The sequence below is a fragment of the Bacillus rossius genome, chromosome 11, assembly GCF_032445375.1.
Source record: "Bacillus rossius redtenbacheri isolate Brsri chromosome 11, Brsri_v3, whole genome shotgun sequence".
NCBI classification, from domain to species: domain Eukaryota; kingdom Metazoa; phylum Arthropoda; class Insecta; order Phasmatodea; family Bacillidae; genus Bacillus; species Bacillus rossius.
Window position 1 is genome coordinate 42,428,554 of NC_086338.1, and position 20,053 is coordinate 42,448,606.

Sequence of the window (20,053 nt, forward strand, 5' to 3'; positions counted from 1 at the left end):
TTTGTGTACCGTTTTACACAGGAAGTAAATAAATTGTACTTATAGGGAAAATGTTGGGACTTTACATATATGATGCCATTAGTAGTGACACTGTACATAGACTAGGATTAATCACTTGCACCCGTACCTTCTAGAATCATCTCCTTCAGGTTCAGCAGGCTTGCTTCTCCAACTACCCATAGACTAAAAAAAAACAGAGAAGGGACTATGCTTAGTAAACTATTACATTTATAGTAAAATACATTACATTATATAAATTCAGGGAATGTAAATCCAATAACTTGGATGCTTACCGCACTGCCACCGCTGCGGTCTGAAGGGCGATCTCTATCTCGGTCGAAACCACCTCTTCCTGCATCACGATCAAAGGCTCCCCTTCCACCTTCCCTGTCACGATCAAAACCCCCTCTTCCACCTTCTCTATCTCCGAATCCGCTTCTTCCACCTTCTCTATCTCCGAATCCGCTTCTTCCGCCTTCCCTGTCTCCAAACCCACGTCTTCCACCATCCCTGTCACGACCAAACCCACCAACCCTTCCACCCTCACGGTCGCGCTCGAAACCTCTACCGCCATCTCTTTCGCTGTCGAAACCACCCCTCCTATCCCGGTCGCCGAAGGACCGGCCCCCGCCGTCTCGCTCAGTATCCTTGCCCGCATCTCCGTCCCTGCCTCGTCGCCAGGAGCTCGAGTCGGTCTTCGCCTCCGGCTCACGTTCCGAGCGAGCTGCCAACAAAAGATCATTCCAGTCTACACTCACTAATCCATGGCAAACTAAAAAGTCTTCTGCATAATTCTTGCAAGATGGTAGAATTTTCAACAGAATGAAACTATATTTGCAAAACTGTTGTAGTAATTGTCCATGATTAGGAAATTACACTATCTTTTTTGATGACAAGATCCCTATTTTCTTAAATTTTAAAAGTTTTTTTTTATAAAATAGGGGTTAATGCATTACAAACAAGATGTGTTCATTAAAAACCAACTTTTTAAACAGAGCAGGGTCGCAATACTTATAAAGTATAGATCACATTTTGAAGTAGTGCATCATAACTAAAAAACAATGTAACATTTAATTTTAAGCCCCTGACACAAAGATGGGTGTTGTATGTTTGAAGCCTGTCCGTCTATGTGTCTATATGTAGCATCGTAGCTCCCAAATGGATAAACCAATTTCAATCCACTTTTTTATTTTCATTTGAAGGTTAGTTTCGTCGGTATGGTCTTAGTTTTCATTTGTTAGCAAAGAGGTGTCTTACTAACTTAAAAAATATAGTAGATAAAGCAGTATAGTAGTTATTTATTACTCTACATTGTAATACCCTATCAAAATTAATATAATGGAACACAAACATAATCTTTTTGCATAAACATGATGTATGTGACAAACACAGGGGAATAACAAATTTATGTAGGTATATCATTGTGGGGGGGAACGGAAATTGCAGCAAGCAGATTGTAGGTACGTTGTAATCAACGGGAATTCATTGCATCAAACAAGATTAAAACGGGACCAAAATAAAATGGTGCAAATAACGGAAAGAGTAAAAGTCTGTACCGGTAATGTAAAATCCGGGTTCTACTGTATTAACTGGAGGTGGGTGGGGGGGGGGGGGGGGGGGGGGGGGGAAACTTCAGAAACACTTATAAACAGCGACACATTGCCGAATGCTCGAAAAATGTATAAAGGTAAATTAAAGGTAAGAAGGCACATTCAAAACTGCCATTTACAATAATCTCCCAATATAATTTATAGATCATGGAATTAATTCACAGCAGTCTAGTGAGGCAATTGGTGGCTGTATTGAAAAGGAGGAGGAGGAAAGGAAACACCACTCACGAGCCGGTCTCCAGGCATCCTTCTTGGGAGGCAGGGGCTCCTCCCTGGCGGCGGCCGGAGCGAGGCCCCCCCCGCCCTTGCGCCAGTCAGACCTGTCGGCGGCCGGCAAAGCGGCGGCAGGCAGGGTGGCAGGGGGGGCCTCCGCGGGCTCCCTGTCGCGCAGCTGTGCGGGAGGGGGAGGCACTGCCCCGCGACCCTGCCGCCAGCTCGACGACTGGGACGTCTGGGCCAGCAGCAGCCTCTCCTGCTCCAGACGCCTCTCCTCCGCCTCCGCCTCGCGCTGCCGCTGCTTCTCCGCCTGCCGGTCCAGCATCTCCCGCTGCTTCCTGGACCCCCCGCGCCACCCCCGCAGGTTAACGCCAAAACACGCACATCAACGGTAACAGGAAAATCCACGTGGATACCGAAGGCCAACTGAAGTCAGTTAAAACTGTGCAAAAGTACACGTAGAAACAACTGACAATGGGTAAGAGCTCTGGATGACTATGAAAAGAGAAAATATGATAACAGTGAAAAACTCTGAAAATCACAAAAAATATAACACATCAATGATTAATCAATAGTATTAATGCTATATTAAAAGTACAATTCAATTTATAAAGGCTGTTAAAAGGAATAATAATTGCTATTTCTCAGTAGTTCAAAAATAAGTTTCACACAATGAAACTGTTGCAAAAATTTTTAGAAAAATGATCTATTCTCATAACCACAGAGAAGACTGCTGTAATAGACTGTACGCTGATATTACTACTGGAACCAAGTTATTACATTTCTGCCCAATTCCCAAAACCAGAAATTCTTGAGTGCTTTCAGTAATATTCACGTCCAAATGTTGCCTCACCTGTATTCTTCCTCCTGTTGCTCCTTCCTCAACTTTTCCTTGCGTTCCTCCTCCTCTCGTTTCAAACGTTCCTCTTCCAGTTTCTGCCTTTCTTCTTCTTCCTTCTTCCTCAGTTCCTCCTCTTCCCGCTCTTTTATCCACCTCGAACGACGCTCCTCTTTGCGCTCGAGTCTCCTTTCAGCCAGTCGCTTCTCACGTTCCTCCTCCAGCATCTTCTCAAACTCCTTAAGTTTCTCCTACACACAAGATACAGTGCTTGACAACAACCTCTTTATAATTGTTTGGTTGCAAGTGTAAAAATAACCACTAACAAAGATGAACCGATACTAAAATAGTTGAACCGAGTTGAGAGAGTAACTTAAATCAACTCAATTCGTATGTCGAGTTCTTTGTACTTGACAGGAATAGACTTCAACAGAAAGTTTCCCTAAAACTGTATGTATTACATGAGCATGACCATGTACATGTGTTTTTGTATTTCATGTAGGTGAAGCAATGGTGTTTACTTGCCTACAAATTTCAAACACCATAAAACCAATGCATAACTTCCATTATTAGAACTTTAGCTACGGCTTATTTTACACTTCAAATCAATTGTAAAAATTTATAAAAATACATTGTCAAATGATGGTACATTCTGCAATGCACATATTTAAACACAAAAAACCTATACAATCCTCAATGCAGACTTTTAAGCCACACCATAATAATTATAAATACAGTAGAACCTCGATGATACGTTCCCGTTTCATACATTTTCCCGTGTCATACGCCGATTAATTTTGGTCCCGCCGAAAGTTCTATATTTACAATGGTTTACTTTCCCGGAACATACACTTATAAAATCTTTAATTTCCCGTTTCATACGTTTTTACGAAGCGGAAAAGTCCTAAAATTCACAATTTTTTTTTTATATTCCTCCTGATAAATTACGTTTTAATGCTTTTATTTTGAAAAACGTTCATTGTTTACCTTTGCAAACGTAAGAAAATAACTTTATCGCACCATAGATATGGATAGTATCGGAAAGACTGTGCACTTCGCTATTAGCATCTATGGCCAGCACCAAGCGAGACTAGTGGCGCGAATGATTATGAAAATGGTGCACGCGATTTACCAAGGCACGGATCTAATATTTTGTGCATTCATTAATCTTTGAACTGAATATACTTGTTTGTTATTGTTTTCTTACGATCGGATTGTTTTATATTTTACGTTTCTCAAGTTAAAATTTTATTGAAAATTGTTCTGTTGCATAAAGTTGTTTGTAAAATGAAACAAACCAGCAAAAATTTCTGTTTTTCTTTTTACAATAGCCTAATTTTTTTATTTCTAATTTAGGCTTGGTGACCTTTCCCCTCTCCAAGAAAGGACTGCTTTACTTGATTATGGACTGTATTTTACATTTCTGGTAGTTTTATTATATGTATATATAATGATGAATTCATATCTTTCATTAATATGATGCAATTATTTACACATTATGTATTTAAGTTTAATCTGACATTGGGCTGGTATGCTAGATTGAAATTTTTTTTTATTATTGCCATTCCCTTTTCATACACTTTCCCGCATCATACACCAATTTTGTGCCCTCCGTTGAAAAGTGTATGACAGGGGTTCTACTGTATTAACAAGCTGATGTTAATCATACAAACTTTACAACTTTAATCACATATTTTCTGAAAGTATAGAGCAGTAATGGCCTGCAGGTTATTTTAGGATCATTAGTACTTGAACAGTGATTAATGACTGCTTATAAAAAATCAAGTAAGATAACATGTGCTCACAAAATTTCAATTGTAAATTATACTTTACAAGTGTAAAATATGAACGCTGTGATTTATCAAGCATTGAGCAGAGTTACTTGTACATTTGTTCCAACACAAAAATAAATAATATAAATTAAGGAAGAGAAAAGATTTACGTGGGGGAAAACAAGAACATTTGTAGCTGTTGATACTGAATAGACAGTACAAAATACAACATTTTAATAGCGTGTCCACACAAATCTGTAACAAAATTTCCTGAACTCTTCCAGACTAAAATATCAAATCCCGTCCAATTTATTTATTTTTAAATAAATTTGAAATTTTCTGAAATAAAGAGAAAAAAAAAAAGGCTTTCACAGTCTGGACAATCACAGATGAGCATGAAATTTTCCCATCAAATTGCCATCATTGGGGAATTTCCGTGACTTTTATTTTTTCCTTCAGAATTTCTTTTCCTTACTAATTCAACCCTCCTTGACTTTCCACAACGTGGTCGTCCCGCAGTACAGAGCCATGGAAGGTAGTTAGTAGTTACCAGGTAGACGGTGCGGCGCTCGGTGCGAAGCTTCTCCAGGAACGCCTCCTTGTCGGCCTTCATGCGCGCCAGGCGCTCGCGGTGCTGCACCGCCAGCTCGCGCTCCCCCACCACCAGCTGGATCCGCTCCGCCTCCTGCTGCTCCCAGAAGGCCCGGTCCTGCACCTGCTTCTCCTCCAGCGCCTTGCGCAGCAGCGGTATCTCCTCCACCCGCTTGGCCCGCTCCAGGTAGTCCACCTTCTTCTCCTGCGACTTGAGCTTCTGCATGAGCTCGCGCTTCTCCTTCTGCAGCTCCTCCATCTCGCGGGCCGCGATCTGCTCCGCGTCCAGCTTCTTGATGTCCTGCCGTCCACACGCCGACGAGTCTCACGCTAACACACTAGAACCTCGTGCAATTGGACGTAGTTATGCAAAAAAAGGAACCAACCCACAATTTTGTTACATTTTTTTTTTAAAATAAATTAAAATAGTACAAGGTTGATCGTACCGTCCTTGCTATTATTACATCAGTATTCATACTAGACCATTGAAATTTATACCCACATTTATGTTATCAATAGGAGAATCACAATTTATAATTAACTTCAACTCCAAAATACCGTATTGGTCCGAATATAAGGCGACCATTTTTACATAAACGAAAGATGCAAAAATTGGAAGTCGCCTTATTTTCGCACCCAAGACGTCAGAACCGCAAACATTAGTTCCAAGCTGAAAGCTACAGTAGAAACATTGTTTAACAAAACGTTCACAATTTTTTATATTAACTAAAACTTTGTTACCTCACACGGGGAAAAACGATAAATCCACCTAATATTGCAGTAATTCACAATTGTTTGAAGTTGAAAATTAAAATATTTGTTCTTGAGTAAAAACGTGAATGTTGAAGCATCTCAAAATGGCAACCTTTTATTTCACAATTCATATTTGTACTTTGTGTACAATCGCGTGTTAACATCTACGGTAATTTATCTTCAGATTTTTAACGGAAATATTTGTACTAAAATATCACAGTTATTTTCAGAACGATTGTTTACGTTTACAAACATTTCGGATGTAATGTTTAGAAATTCACGGCTGCCAACTGTCTTTCCACAATATTTCTTTGTTGTAAAACGAACATTGCCGAACACGCACGAAGACGCCATATTAACAGGAATTTGGTACGTTGCTTCAAAAGCTATTTTAATAATCCACTCTTTATTTATGTAAAAACCTTTCATAATTATAATAGATTATTCTTTCAAATTCATAGAACAGACTCTCTCTGTCAGAGAGTAATATGGACAAATATACGCGGTCACGAACCGAGTTATTCATGGCCGTATGCTTCATCATGTCAGCTAGCCACTTGTTTTGTTCCGGCAAGATGCATTCTTTGTTTGCTTTTTTTACGTTTAACACACTACTAAATAGTAATACGCCTTGTTCTGTGGTAATACGTAGCTTAAGGCTGTATCCGAATACTGGCCTAATGGATCCCTTAGCTAAGGGATCCACTAAAAGTGCATCGTAGTGGACGCGGCCATCTTTGTGTTGAATCCGAATTCTCACAAGGGATGCCGATGCATCCCTTCACGCATCCACTAATTCGAGATTTCTAGGGATGCGACACTCGCATCCACTAACGCGTCCCTACATCCATTAGCTTCGGAATCGGGTTTTATTTTGTTTGTGTATAATATTACTTCAGATTTTCAGCATAATATTTGTTTAAAACATTATAAGCGAAAGTGATAACTTAAACAGAGACAAATGAAGACGTTAATAAATATAATAAAAATACGAATTTAAACTTAAAGGATAATTCAAAACTCATAAGTATTTTTAAAGTTTACAATTTATAAAATGTATTTTATTTGGATCGCTAACATCTATAACATACACGTTACATTATTTTTTAATTGGTAGGTATTTATTATTTACGTTTTGCTGAATATTCGTAGATATTCCTACACAAAATGGCTGCGAGAACATTAGTACGACTGACAGTCAACAGGTGGTGCTAGTAGTAAAAGTATTCGGATACTATCCATCCATTAGAAATGCGTCCTCTACATTGTGGCTGCATTTGCTAAGGGATGTAGGGATGTGTGTGCTAAGGACGCATCCCTATGTATTCGGATACAGCCTAAGTCAAACGGAAAGTTAAATGCTGTATTTTAAGAGTGATTAATAGCCATTGTAAAAATTTTAAATTCGTAGATACAGTAAACTGTGAAAAATGAACAATCACACAATCACACATCGGTGGAACGGCGGGGAACGAGCTCTAGACAAATAAACAGCTCTGAAGAAGACAATTATGCAGCTTCATTAGAGTAAACATACGAAAAAATTTCTAATGTAATACTTAAAAATGTAAATATTTTCTAATTGTTTTCTTTTGACTTTTAGGGTAGGCCATTCAAACTTATTTTAAATAAGTAATGTGATAAATATAAATTAATTGTTATACATAAATGCAAAAACGATTTATCAACACAAAATGTATGTCTAATGAATTTTCACATTAATTTCTACCAAAAATTATTTTTACATTTGTTTGGCCTCCTGAAACTGCAGGTCGCCTTATATTCGGGGTCGCCTTATATTCGGGCCAATACGGTACTCAGAATAGGTTTCGTGTGGGTATGGATCCTTTTTTGCGTAACTACGTCCAATTAACTGCTTTATAACAAAATCGTCCCCAACAAAAAAGCATCTGATAGGTCTCTCCACAACACCGTGTGCGGTGAAACCTCGCCAATACATCGGTCAATCCAAAATCCTCGTCACTACAAACCAGTTTAAATCCCCTGCAACATGAATAGGATGTTCAGTCTTAATTCGTTTGTATAATTACGAAATACCAGATGATATATGTAATTCGAATTTCGCACTGTGGCCAAAAACTAGTTTCACATATATTTTAGCTCTGATAATACAAACCATTAAAGCTAAACCCCGTACTTGCGTTCTCATTTACGTTTCCCGCAGTTAATAATATTTTCTTTAGGTCAAATTTACATGACATTAAATGTATTGCAATACTTTAACTCAAGATATACCGTGAAAATTACTTTCTCCTCGCTATTCAAGTTTCGTTTACACCATAAAAACCTGGTTTTTATTTACATAAAACTCATTTACAACTTTCTCGCGCAATACAAATTCCCAACAAATATGATAAAATGTTTCAACAAGTGACAGAAAGTTTTTAAAATAACTAGTACACCACAAATATTATTAGACAATAATTAGCATGTTCCCCACGAAGCCTTCCACACGCTAAGAATCAACTCTGTTCGAAACTCGCAAAAAGGGCCACCAGCGTAAGAACACGCAGCACTCGTTCCCCCTCAGGACGAGCGCCAGCCGGTACTCACGTCCTCGTCCAGCTTCTTGAGGATCTTCTGGCCGTGGGAGGTCTGCGATATCTGCTGCATCTTCTCCTTGAGGTGGCGGTCCTTGATCTGCTGTATCTCGTTCTCCTGGCGCTTCCGCTCCCGCTCCTCGCGCTCCTGCTCCAGACGCTTCTGCTCGGCCAGCATCTGCTGCCGGGCCAGCTCCTCCAGCCGCCGGGCCTCCTCTTCCTCCTGGCGCCCCCAGGGAACAAACACAGCGTTACAGCACGCCCTGCGGCCGGCTCAGGGACGAGCTGACCTTCCGGCTCTGCAGTCCTGCCCGGGCTGGGTGCCAGTCTCCTCTTCCTCCTGCCGGCCCCCGGGGGGGGAACAAACACACCGGTACAACACGCCCTGCAGCCGGCTCAGGGATGAGCTGACCTTCCGGGGAATAGACACTTCACCAGGGCGACGTCGAGGACTGGCGGTAGACTCAAACATCCGCCGAGCACCTCCTACTGCCAGCTCATTCAGCCGAGCGTTACGGATAATTGTAGGGAATTGCGGTTGCAATCTGAACTTGAAATAATTTACCATGTTTTTTTTTTTTTGCATGTTAGTGCAAGGCGAGTTGCGTCATAAATGTGTGAGCTTATTGGCCAGAAGATATAGAAATTTGTGAGAAGAATCACTCGTTTCATGTGAATCCATTTTACGCACAAATTATTGACTGATCGAGTGATCGTACGACCTACTGATGGACATGATGATGGGGTTCCAGGTAAGACTCAATGGGATGTAAGCTCCAAACAAATCATGTCCATCCCTAGTTTGAGTTAATTGAGGTGTCTTGGGAACCAGTTTGAATATTTGCAGTCCTGCAAGCTGTCAGCCCGGGCTGGGTGCCAGTACGTACCTGTAATTAACTATACGAGGCAGACTTCAAAGTTCCCTTTCCGTGTTTCAGGAAACTTTATCAAGTCACTTGCTGAACTCCGATGATCAGGTTTGGCTGTGGCATCAGCAATGTATGACTCGTTACGCGTGAATGTGCATCAATTTATTATTAGAAAATATACAGTAGAACCCTGTTATAACGAATCTGAAGGGAGTAGTTTATATGTTCACTATAGAGGGGAAACTTTATATCTGGGAAAACTTTTATATTGGCAATACATACTCAAAAGCAAAATCTTAACTACACATAGGCCTAAGCCAAGAAAAGAAGGAATGGAAATACTCAAAGCAACAGTTTTATGAGCAAATGCAGATATTATTTTTAATGAACTATACATGTACAAACTTTCTATTACCTAATGGTTCTTGGACATCGGCGTATTATCCTTTTTTCAGGCATTTAATACTCTGTGACATTTTCGCAGCTTGAGAAAGAAGATTGTTCAGTTTGTTTAATATTGTACTTAATGTGGATGTTGTAATTCCCAGTTCCTTTGCTATTAACACGTGCGGGACAGTGGGGTTAAAGTCTACCTTTTCAATAATGTCCAGTTTATCTCGCACAGATAATGCCTTACGTTTTTTACCGCGTTTTTCACCCATTTTTATGTACGTATTTCTTATTGAAGCACATATGCAGCTTAATAAAACGAAATTCTTTTTACCGTCAAAAGTAAATAAACGAAAAATAACGAGTCTGGCGCATCAAAGATCACTACTTATCATTTAGTATTGCAGTTGCTAAAGCTGGAACGAAATTTTCTCACTTTCTATGGAAAAATTTAGTCCACAGAGTTCTATCTAGTGGTAGTCTTACGAACCTTACTCGATCAAAATGTCCGAAACGTGAACGATAAAAATGAGACGTAAAAATATTGAATTTGCTGCTATAATGTACATACGTATTTGTGTGGCGGTAATTTATTTTTTATTTTGAATACATATTAAATGTACACGCGTTCGCCCATTCTTTAACTATGCAGGGAAAACTATTTTTTATTTTCACCAAACTGATCACCATTTCTGGCTACACGTAGCATACCGAGGCCACTCGAATACGACTTGTTTATAATATGAACAGTGGACAATCGAGTAGCGTATTGCGGAGAAAAACTTCAATGTGATCCAGAATAGACGTTTTGTGAAAAAAAAACTTGTAATTATATGAAAATATAGAGAAAAATGTGCATTATGTCGGCAAAATTTGTTCGTGGTACGCGGGAAAACGTATCAACATTGACAAAAGTTGTGCGCTATATCCAATAAATTAATACATAACCTCACATCATTTTGGCGGGACTGAGACGGAAATTCACAATAAACGGGAATTCATTATAGGCGGGTTCACTATAAACGGGTTCTACTGTACTTGTATTTTTTTTAATCATTTATGGCTTGGTTAGTTTTTATTTTAATGTTTCTAACAGAAAAATTTTAAAACCATTGTAACTATAGCAATGAAACAAAGATTTTTCAAAAACTGTTTTATAAGTCAATCTTTAATATATTATACTTTAAGTAAATCATGAAAATCTTATGTGCTTAATTTTTTTGTTTAAATTTTATTTTTTCTAGTGATTTGTTGATTTAGTTTTTATTTTATTATATTTGTAAGTATTTTTCATTTTTCAAGGCTATAATTATTAAGCTTATCTTGCATTTACCTATTTCATAAATATTTATGCGGTAAGTGTGAGACAAGACAGCATTCCTTAATGTCACCACTTAAAATAAGATAATAAAATAAATAAATAAATAAAATTGTGGCATAAGTGTATTGTAATGAGATGTATTCCACTACAGGTTGGGAAAAAAAAAATGTTTTTTTAAGAGAGTGTTTGACACATTAAAAGTTTTATCCACTAGTTGCACGATTGACTGATAATTACAAAATTAAAAAAAATTTCACAACCATACTTGGTACTAACCTTTTTAACATCTGGCAGACGTAGCACAATGGCACCATTCATAGTGCTTTTCACGCACTGCTCAGATATTTTAACTAAATAATTTATACTTACAAGTAACATACTCAATAAAAACCAACACAGGAAGAGTTATTTACACACACACTCAATACACACAATAATTATAATTTTTTACCCCAAGTTATAAATTCGCATAAGAGTTGCACAACACTTTATTAAACAAAAAATTGGCACAAATTATGCGACCCATGCAGGGGCGAAGCCAGGAGGAGGGAGGGGGGGGGGGGGTAAGGTGTTCAACCACCCCCCCCCCCCCCTCATCAAAACCTTTAATTAATTTCTTATTCATCACTCCAACAAATTTCATATTAAAATTAATAAAATTTTTACCATTACAATATTTAAATTTAAGTACCGAAGAAAACTGCTAAAATAGCACTATTTTACACCTTAAAATCCAAATTTTCCCGGGGGAGAACCCCCGGACCCCACGCTTTAATACGGGGGGGTGCGGCACGCTTCTTAACATCCCCCATATACAAATCCTGGCTACGCCATTGGACCAATGTGGGTAAATACAGTACTACTGCAACTCATCACTATTTTATTTTATAACTACAATGCTGTACAATACATTTGCTAAATTGAAGTAAAGAACAACCACCCGTAGGCGAGTAGTAAAAGTTACCCTGACGGTGTTGAGACGCTCCAGGTACTCCTTCCGGTCCTCTATGATCTTGTGGCGGGCCAGGATGCGCTGGTGTTCCCGGTTCTTGGTCTCGTGGTAGTGCTGTACCATCTGGGCCCTCAACTTCTCACGCTCCATCTGCCACCACACACCGCACCCGTCAACTCTCTATTTACAAATCAATATTACCAACCATGCCAAAACAAAATTACCAGAACATGTGGAATATCCATTAGGTTCATTCACCGCCCACACTGACGAAAACATCAACGGGACGACCAACAAATTACTCTCAATTCGATGTCTCCGAGCTATAAATCACAAATAATGGAACGTGTAATTATTTTTTTGCAGAACTGTCAGCATTAATTTAAATTTGAAACAACCTTTCAAGTAATTTATTACAAAAAAAATACTAATTTATTTAAAAACACACGTGCCAAGTTGTTAATTTCATTTTCTTGGCCATTAATATAAACTAAGAGATTTTACTGTAAAATTATTTCGGTAGCTTTTATTGCCATGTGTTGTTTGGTCACAAGTATTCCGAACCGGATATGTACCACGTATTATTTCCGAGCCGTGAAAGGGTCACGCAGGTCTGCTATTAAAGTCATTCAGGGAACGGACACTCAAACGAAAACGACGGCAACCGCGACGGAACGAGACGGCCGACACGGCGCGTCCACCCACCTTCTTCTTGGCCGGGTTGATGGAGCTCATGGCCCGGTGCAGCACGCACGCCATGTTGACGAGCTGGCTGCGCACTTGCTCGGACGGCATGCTCTGCAGCGTCGGGCCCTCGGGGTGGTCCTCGCGCTGGGCCTCCGCCAGGTCCATCCCGAAGTTGATGCAGCCGGAGCCGTGGTCTATGCGGATCTGCCAGACAGGTTCGCCCGATTAGTTTTGATTCATCATTCCGAAAAAACACGTGTTTACATGCAACTAATATTCCGCGATTACAATTCACAGAGTTCTCTCTTTTTTTCCATGATAACTGAACTTCATATCAATTTTTATTGAGCTACTGTGAAGAGTGAAAAACAAATTTTAAAAAAATATATTTTCTATGCAATTATAATTAATTATAAAAGAAATACAGGAAAGCTTCACTATAAAGAACATGAAGGGACCAAAAAATAGTTGAGTTTGTTATACTGAAGTTCTTTATACTGAAACATAAGCATTGTTATAAATATGTATACCGATAAACACATGAAACACCTTAAGTGTACTAAGGTTCAGTATCACAGTCATTAGTCTATGGCCGCTTGAAGAACCTGTTCACATACTCTCTGCTGATGCTTTGTCTATGGTCAGGAGACACATTGTAGACAGAGCTGCCAACCTCAAATCACACCCATCATTAATGACAATTATATGGAAAAAGTACATGTAAATCATGCACGATAAATTTTTCCTGAGGAATTATAACACACACAAGATAAAATAAGGACAATAATATGCAAAAAAAAAAAAATGAAAAATGTAGGCCTATGCATATGAATACAATGAAAATTAATGAATCAAAGGAAAAAAAAAACTATTTGAACAATACAATCATCTGAATATGTAAGAAATGTCAATAATTTTACAGGAAATTTTCAACCTTCAATTCAAAGTATGCAAAGTTATACTTTTGAACAATTGTCTTTTTATTTGCTTCTTTTATCCTGGTTGGATAAGAACTGTCTTATAAACAAACAACAGAACTTGTAAACAATAACTCTGCGTTAGTTACTTTCGTTTCTTCAGATGTAACGAAAAAACTATGATATGGATTTATTGCTCGTCATGACTATAAAATATTCCGCATGTTTCTTTAATTCAATGTGCCCTCTACAGTCATCCCTTCCAACGTGTGCAATCGAAAAGTCACAAGTGCATACATTACAAAACGCATGGTGTTCCAAAACATTTGAAGACGACAAGCATCGTCATTCTTTTGAATAGTTAGGTCTTAGGTCGAAAGTTTTGATGAATTGCGTTATTTTTTTTTCTCCCCCATATACACTTTTGTTCTGTCACACGCTTCATTTCTACAACCGGCACTGAAGAACACAACGCTATTGAAAAACGTAAAAAATTTCACGCCTGTAGACACGACAAAAACACTATGGACTGTGATGAAAAAAATGACTTTCAAAAAATAAATTAAAACACAGGTTAGCCGAAGTACCGTACAAAAATTATCGTAATGTAAGTAGCCAAAAAACGAAAAATCCGAGAATATGTACTAGTTGTATCGTACAACGGACGTAATACCATTCCAATATTATTTCAAAACACGAGAATTAATCTACTAATTTCGATAGTACGTGCGCACACATACTAGTTCCGTTATTGTTTTTGTTTACGTACACGCTGTTACGTTTGAATAAGAAAATTAAAAATAAAGAACAAGTTTTTGGATGGTAATTTTTTTCATAATGTGCCTCAAGGTTGTTCGTTCAAGTGAATATTTTTGTTTCACGAAGAAACGGACCGTCGTAAAATTCGTTAAGATGAAATAAAATTCAAGGTTATTATATACGTTTTTGGCGGGACCAAACAATGAGTTCGGTTAAGTGAAGTGTTCGTTTAACTGAAGTTCGTTGTACTGGTGCTTTCCTGTAATGGGTTCATGTACATATGTACACATGTTATCAGTTATATTCACTTGGCATAATAAAAAAACTAACTTTAATTTTGCACGGACTGGAGTGATGATAAAAATACAGTTGGTAATGAATAAATTACATCAAATTAAAAAATTTAAATAAATGCTCAGTATTCGATAGTAATGTATAAACAAATGTATAAAAATAATTATTTAATTTAGTAAAATAAAAAAAAACCCTAAATAATGAAAATCAATAAATAAGCCGAGTGTTTAAACTTAACTATTAATTTCAATTATTTATTAAATAATTACGTAATATTTATAATGCAGATAAATTACATGTCCGGGAACATACTACTGGCTCGCTGTAGGAAAGGTTTTGATGGAGATTAAAAAATCTGACGAAAACTAGCTTCCGCTGCGCAGCTCAGGTTCCCCCCCACCTTCTCCGCGACAGGGAATTTCCGTCACTCCCCTCTCCGTCGCAAAGAAGGGAGTGGGGGGAAACTAAGCCGCGCAGCGGAAGCTAGTTTTCGTCAGTTTTTTTTAATATCCATCAAAACCTTTCCTACAGCGAGCTGGTAGTAACTTCACTTACGCAAATAAACATGAAAATACACTTGAAAAAAATTTCTATCACTAAGAATCACAATAAATAAATGGTTTTTTAATGATGTGCAGAGATGCTAACCTTGCGGAGTGCCTGTCAATAGTGAGCAACATTTGGAATAATAAAGAGTAAAAAAAAAGGGAGGGGGGGGGGGGGGTCTGGGTGCCCTCCCCCGGGAAAATTATGTTTAGTAAGTGCAAAATGGTGCTATTTAAACCATTTTCCTGGTAGAAATACCAAAATTATTTTAAGAAACATTTTCTGAAATAGGAGACTGGGGAGGGTTGATACCGTATTTGAACAAATAATGTCTGCTAAACACATAATACAATCAAAACATGGCCTTAAATCCATGTAAGATCTCCGATACTGCTGATTCGGTAACCCGCTAGATTTCTTCGAACTTGAAGGGCACATATTTTCAGTGATAGAACTTTTACGTATCGACATTTTCTGTCATCATATCGCAAATAACACGCCAAATGTAGTGTAGCATACACACGGAATCAATACACACATAACCGACACACCGGAAAATAACAAAGCAAACCGAAACGGCATAGATATATTTAGTCATTACTGGACACTTGAAAATAACATGTTACGAAACGTGAGTCTACGGCATTTCGTTTCACAAGTGTGACTTCACACATGCATATATCTATGGAACCACGAACAAAACATACCGCATATTGCTGCGACGTGATGTAAACAAACCGAAAAACCATAACATGCATTAAATCCGTAGTTTTAACCTACCATCCGTATTGCCGTAGTCAAGTAACGAAAATCGTAGAAACTACGGAAAATCCGTAGTACTTGGCATCTCTGGATGTGACTCAGTATTCAATAATAAATATTATTTTTATTTGCATGTAGCCTGCGGGAAATGCCATCGCGCGATTACAGGCGTATCGTCGAGGAGAGAGGCCGGCGCACCTGCATGTCGTTGTGGCGCACGCAGTCGACCAGCAGGCGCTCCAGGTGGAAGGCGGAGGCGAAGACGGCCAGCTCGACCAGGCGCTCCGTGCGCACCGTCTGGTACACCTGGGACAGCTGGCGCACCAGGCGCACCAGCGTGACGTCCTGCAGGGCGCGCACGTACTGCTGCAGGTGGGCCCCGCCCTCCTCGTCGGCCAGGCGCCGCGTCGCCCCGTGCACGCGCTTGCACAGCAGCAGCGGGTCGAACTCAACCTCCAGCCAGAGGTACAGATCCTGGAGCTGGGGCGACGCCAGCGACACCACGTTCACCCGCACCTGCGAGGGACCACACGCGCTGCACTGGTCGGCAGGCCAAACACACCACGCAGTTCGGTACTAATTCAAGTTGAGAGACTGCAGCTTCGCGGTAGTCGAGGGCCAAACACCACACATCGCGGTAAAAGGTTTCAAATCCCTCATTCCAGAGTTCGGTACTAATTCAAGTTGAGAGACTGCAGCTTCGCGGTGGTCGGGGACCAAACACCACACATCGCGGTAAAAAGGTTTCGAATTCCGCATTGCAGAGTTCGGTACTAATTCAAGTTGAGAGACTGCAGCTTCGCGGTGGTCGGGGGCCAAATACCACACATTGCAGTAAAAAGGTTTCAAATCCCGCACTGCAGAGTTCGGCACTAATCCGGGTGCTCACGTTCAGATTTTTTTTTAATAGGATTATTTCGAATGCAAGGGTGCATGAATTATTGTGCTCTCGGTACTGTGCAGGATCGGGAAGAAAATTTCAGTCAGGAAAAAAATTTTCAGTAAGAAACGGGACGAGATCAGGACCCATTTTAGGTTACAAAAAAAAAAAATTCTCAACTACTTCAAAAAGGAAAATTACCATTTGTGTAGCCCAAAACCTCGTAATTATACATTGATAAAGGCAGGTAATTAAAACAAAAAAACTTTATTGGCAATATAGTGACAAAATTAGCTTATGATACTTTTTAATAGGAAACAAACATATAGCTGTTACACGTTTGATTATATATAATATATGTATTTTCAATCACAGACGAGACACTTTTCGTGAGAGTAGTAAAATAATACCATTATTACAGTCCCTCGAGTTTATAAATCACAAGATTATAAGATAGTATGAGCTCTGATGATAACTATGGTACTTACAATGTCTCTAAGCAGAGAGGCTCGTGTCGGTGGCTGACTAAGTCCAAGCAGTATTGCCAGTCGCTGCGCCTTCTCCAAAGGGCTCTTGTCGGTCTCGATGAAGCGGTCGAATTCCGGGTGAGCAGATGGGAGTGGGATGGACAGTGTCGCAAGCAACACGCGACAGGCCAACCTAACATAGGGAAGAACTCCAACCATGGTCATGACAGTACTCTCATGAAAAAGATGTCAAATTATTTTTAATTGGGGGAGAAAAAAAAAACTTTCTGTCTCTCCCGCAGAGTTATAAAGTATGAATCGTAACAAGATTAAAACCCAAAAGAGAGATTTTTTTTTAACTTTTATTATAAATCATACTATTGCATTTTGAACACTATAATTCATGAAAAATATATTACATATTGTAATTTGTTTGAGCAATTGCTGCGAATCTGTTCCCTTGCTGTGAATTGGTTTGGACACGTTCTGGAATACAGTCCGCGAGTTAGGTTATGGCAGTCCCAACATGGCAGTGCTTATTCACTACCTTACCTAAAGTCTTAGAATACAGCCATAAGTACCCTACTTGTCAAAAGTCGTACTATTCACTCTACATCTAAGCCTAAAAACTTTTAATTTGGTGTGAGACGATTAATATATTCAATTGTTTGGTAATCAGCTGTCAATTTTCAATGTGACTGTGAGAGTGATATGTAAAAGTTTTGGTCACAAGTAATTCCAGCATAATTCCAGGTTTTTTTTTAACCCGCCAATGAAAAATTCATGCATATTTCCCGCTTTTCCTGAAATTTAAGGCTGGTGGCCACCCTAACAAACCTAGTTATCTAATTTTTGGACAGTTTTGATAACATACGCAGTACATGTCAAAATACGAAATGTTAATCAATACAGCCCTTCTTTTTTTATTGATATAAAAATGTTGGCCGGGAGTAAAATAACGCTGTTAATAGCCAGAAAACGGACAATACCTTTGCAGTTCCTCGGGAGTGATGTTCTTCTTCATCTCCTTGGACAGCTGGAACAGCTTGAAGAGAGCCGCCGCGTGGAACAGGTAGTTGCCGGCCTTCCAGAACACCATGGCCAGCTTCTGATAGTAGTTGGCCATCGTCTTGGGCACGGGAAGTTTCTTGGACAGATTCATCAGTCCGTGGATGTCTTCTATGGCTTTGTATGCTTCCTGGATGGGAGAAAGAAAAAAAATACACTGTTGAGCTGGACACCAGGAGTCTACCGAAGAAAGATTTACTATGGAAAATTCCATAAATGCTTCGTACCACAAATGTTCCCTGCATTGCCCAGCAGCTGCACAGAGAGCATTGTGGCTGATGAACAACATGAATTTCTTTGATAGTTTCTGCATGCAAAGTAAAATATGCATTCAGGCCAAGTCATAAGTTATGTCAACGGGAGAGATATCAAGAGATCGAAATTCTGAATTATTCCTTTCGTATAAATTTTTATTTGAATCTTTTTGCTTATCAGTGCTGACCTTACCCCCCCCCCCCCCCACCCAATTTACCCCAGTTAATCAAGGCTCTTCTGTCCATACAAAATAAGTAAATTATTACAGTTAGGCATACATATAATTGAAAATTAATATTATAAACAGTAGGGATGTGCGAAAGTGACTTTATCCACACGAAATGAAAGTGAAAGAAAATTTATCAAGTTTCGCGAAAGTGAAACGAAAATGAATTTTTCTATGAGATAAATATATTCGTAACGAAAGTTAAGCGAAATTTTTTAATTAACAAAGAAAAAAAGTGCCCCAAAATTTGCTCTTCAGTAATAAATTCTATTACATAAATCATTTTGGTACCTTTTGATGTATATATAAATATTTTATTTAATATAATCAACATCCGCCCTAGGCCACACAACACAGCCCCATGTCACTCGTAAATTTCAAGAATCAATCTAGATCTTTCAGCGCACAGACTATTTCCTTTACAGTCGTAATGTTGCAGTCTATGATAATATATGTATCACGTGCATGGTACTGATGAAAAAATACGTGAATACTGCGGAACGGCCGCCATCTTTCACCACTGTCACACATGGCTAGCTCAGGAAGCTGTAAACCAGGCAAGGGACATGGTCAAAACAAAACATAACAAATGGTTGCTGCCAAGTGGTCATTACATGCAGTGACTTGTTGACCTTTTTGTCTAATTGGCTATATATTATGAGGATTTTATATGCCAGTCAGAGTATGTAAAATTTAAATAAAGCAGACAACAATGTTTTTGTTTGGCTGTGCGCGAATAAAAGTAGGTACGTTCTTTGTTTATGTGTATACGGTAAACACTAAATAGTGTACTAACAGTTCTGGAATGTATGTTTTACGAATATAGTACCTACACTACTGTTTTAAAGCAAATTAATCAGGTAATTTTTCAAATATTGCATGATTTTGTTTTGATACCTAGGCCTACTGTAATCACGGTTGAATTTTGTTTACTTTATCTGCCATGTTTGTTCAAATTATGATTTTACAGTATTTTCATTAACGTGAGTTTTTTCATCACCACGTAAATTAATCTTAATGGAAATCTTTTTTCTAATTAATGTCTTTATATGATTTGCATATGTTATTACATTATTAGTAATAACAAGCAAATCATATAAAGACATTACAGTAGAATCTCAGTGCTAAGTAGTTACAGGTACCTCAAGTTTTTGTACTTAGTACTGAAACATGCATAAATATATTAAAAAAAATAGCTAAAGGAGAGCCACAATGCCATATGTATTCGCAACTGCGACTTGCTTTTTTCTAGAGCTGGGCGGGATCCCGATTTTTCGGGAAATTTCGGGAATGAATTTTTCCCGAAATTATTCGGGAAA

General features: G+C 38.8%; 1 protein-coding gene across 1 annotated transcript in view; it reads right to left on the reverse strand.

Moving 5' to 3' along the window:
• Positions 1–20,053, reverse strand: part of LOC134536867 (eukaryotic translation initiation factor 3 subunit A) — a 40,459-nt gene that overhangs the window by 2,741 nt on the left and 17,665 nt on the right. Inside the window, exons 5-15 of the mRNA XM_063376916.1 lie at positions 18,175–18,383; positions 17,207–17,378; positions 16,037–16,354; positions 12,579–12,764; positions 11,886–12,023; positions 8,355–8,564; positions 4,987–5,328; positions 2,680–2,915; positions 1,839–2,164; positions 294–724; positions 128–183 (exon numbers count right to left, since the gene is read on the reverse strand). Of these exons, the coding sequence (XP_063232986.1) occupies positions 128–183; positions 294–724; positions 1,839–2,164; positions 2,680–2,915; positions 4,987–5,328; positions 8,355–8,564; positions 11,886–12,023; positions 12,579–12,764; positions 16,037–16,354; positions 17,207–17,378; positions 18,175–18,383 (2,624 nt within the window). The remainder of the gene's footprint in view (positions 1–127; positions 184–293; positions 725–1,838; positions 2,165–2,679; positions 2,916–4,986; positions 5,329–8,354; positions 8,565–11,885; positions 12,024–12,578; positions 12,765–16,036; positions 16,355–17,206; positions 17,379–18,174; positions 18,384–20,053) is intronic.